Source organism: Penaeus chinensis, chromosome 9 (assembly GCF_019202785.1).
Source record: "Penaeus chinensis breed Huanghai No. 1 chromosome 9, ASM1920278v2, whole genome shotgun sequence".
Taxonomy (NCBI): Eukaryota; Metazoa; Arthropoda; class Malacostraca; order Decapoda; family Penaeidae; genus Penaeus; species Penaeus chinensis.
In genome coordinates this window covers 40,917,121-40,918,351 of record NC_061827.1, presented here as the reverse complement: position 1 = coordinate 40,918,351, position 1,231 = coordinate 40,917,121, and the positions used below count along the sequence as shown (strand labels likewise).

Below are 1,231 nucleotides of genomic sequence, written 5' to 3'. Positions count from 1 at the left end.
TGTGTATCTTTGTGGAAACAAACGGAAAAATGGTGTGCAAGAACTATTGATAAAGGTAGCTACAGGGTACAGTCACTTCATCAGCGGGCTAAATATACAAGAAATGAGCGTTTTAAGGGTTTTGTAAGAACAGGTGTAGTACCACAAGTCCTGCAGCACTGAGTTCAACAAGGAGACCGATCCTTTTTTTACAATCAACAGAACAGAACTGTGGACCATTCATTGCCTTTTCATAGGGAGGCCTTTCAATCTCGGAGTACGCACACTGAAACTGAAGTTAAGAAAAAAAAAAGAAAAAAAAAAAAGAAAAAAAAAACAAATAAACAGCGGTCCGTCTTTGCTGCATGTTTGCTTGACATATATAAAGAAAAGATGCAAGTCATGGCGGAGATGAGGTAGATGTTTCATCAAACAGAATTTTCCCAGAAAGGTCAGAGATAAGTATCAGGAGCTTCAGTTTGTTATGAAGGTTTATTCCCAAAGAGACACTGTCTGCCATTGATCATTTGTAATAAGCGTGAATGCTGCACATACTGCAATTTGTTCATTTGATACATATGTTGTTTGGCAGGGGTGGCATTCCACAGAAACATGTACTAACTGGCGTATCTGGCAAGGGTATTCCACTACATAACATTTTACTTGGTATGTTTGTGAGCTACCCTAGCCCAATTTTAGGGTGGGGTACTAATAGGGTGTCTGGCAGGGGTACCCCACCACACAAAACGCCTGTCAATGATTTCCAGCTAGGTTGACCCCCTCGGACTCCTGATCTATGTATCTATATATGGGGGAGAGACTGAGGTATGACAGATAACGAAAGAAAAGTAAAGACAAATCACAATTTAACCAAAACTCTTTACTAATATATTCGACCCAAAGATCTACAACCAAAGAAAAAAGTCATCATCATCACCACCACCATCCAAAAAAAAGAAAAGAAAAAAAAAAAGGTTTTGACCCCGCGGTCTCTGCAACTTCACACGCCCTGGAGACGTAGGGTGTTCAGGAGCCTCTTCGCTTCCCGCTCGCCAGTGCCCATCGCGCCGTCGACGGTGCCGAATCGGGAGTCGCTGGTGTGCTCGCCCGCCCATTGCAACACCTGCGAGGAATTGAAAGGGGTGGAAATGGAATGCACCGTCTATGGATATATTAGTGGTATATTATCGAGTCTGTTGTGGTAGTTTTAGCCGTGCTGACAACGCGCGACTATTGAGAATAAAGGCAGGTA

The 1,231-nt window shown here is 42.8% G+C and overlaps 1 protein-coding gene across 1 annotated transcript in view; it reads right to left on the bottom strand.

The window, feature by feature from the left end:
• Positions 1-840: 840 nt before the first annotated feature.
• Positions 841-1,231, bottom strand: part of LOC125028930 (peroxisomal N(1)-acetyl-spermine/spermidine oxidase-like) — a 15,210-nt gene continuing 14,819 nt past the window's right edge. The window contains exon 12 of the mRNA XM_047618558.1: positions 841-1,102. Coding sequence (XP_047474514.1) covers positions 980-1,102 — 123 coding nt within the window. The 3' untranslated portion in view covers positions 841-979. The remainder of the gene's footprint in view (positions 1,103-1,231) is intronic.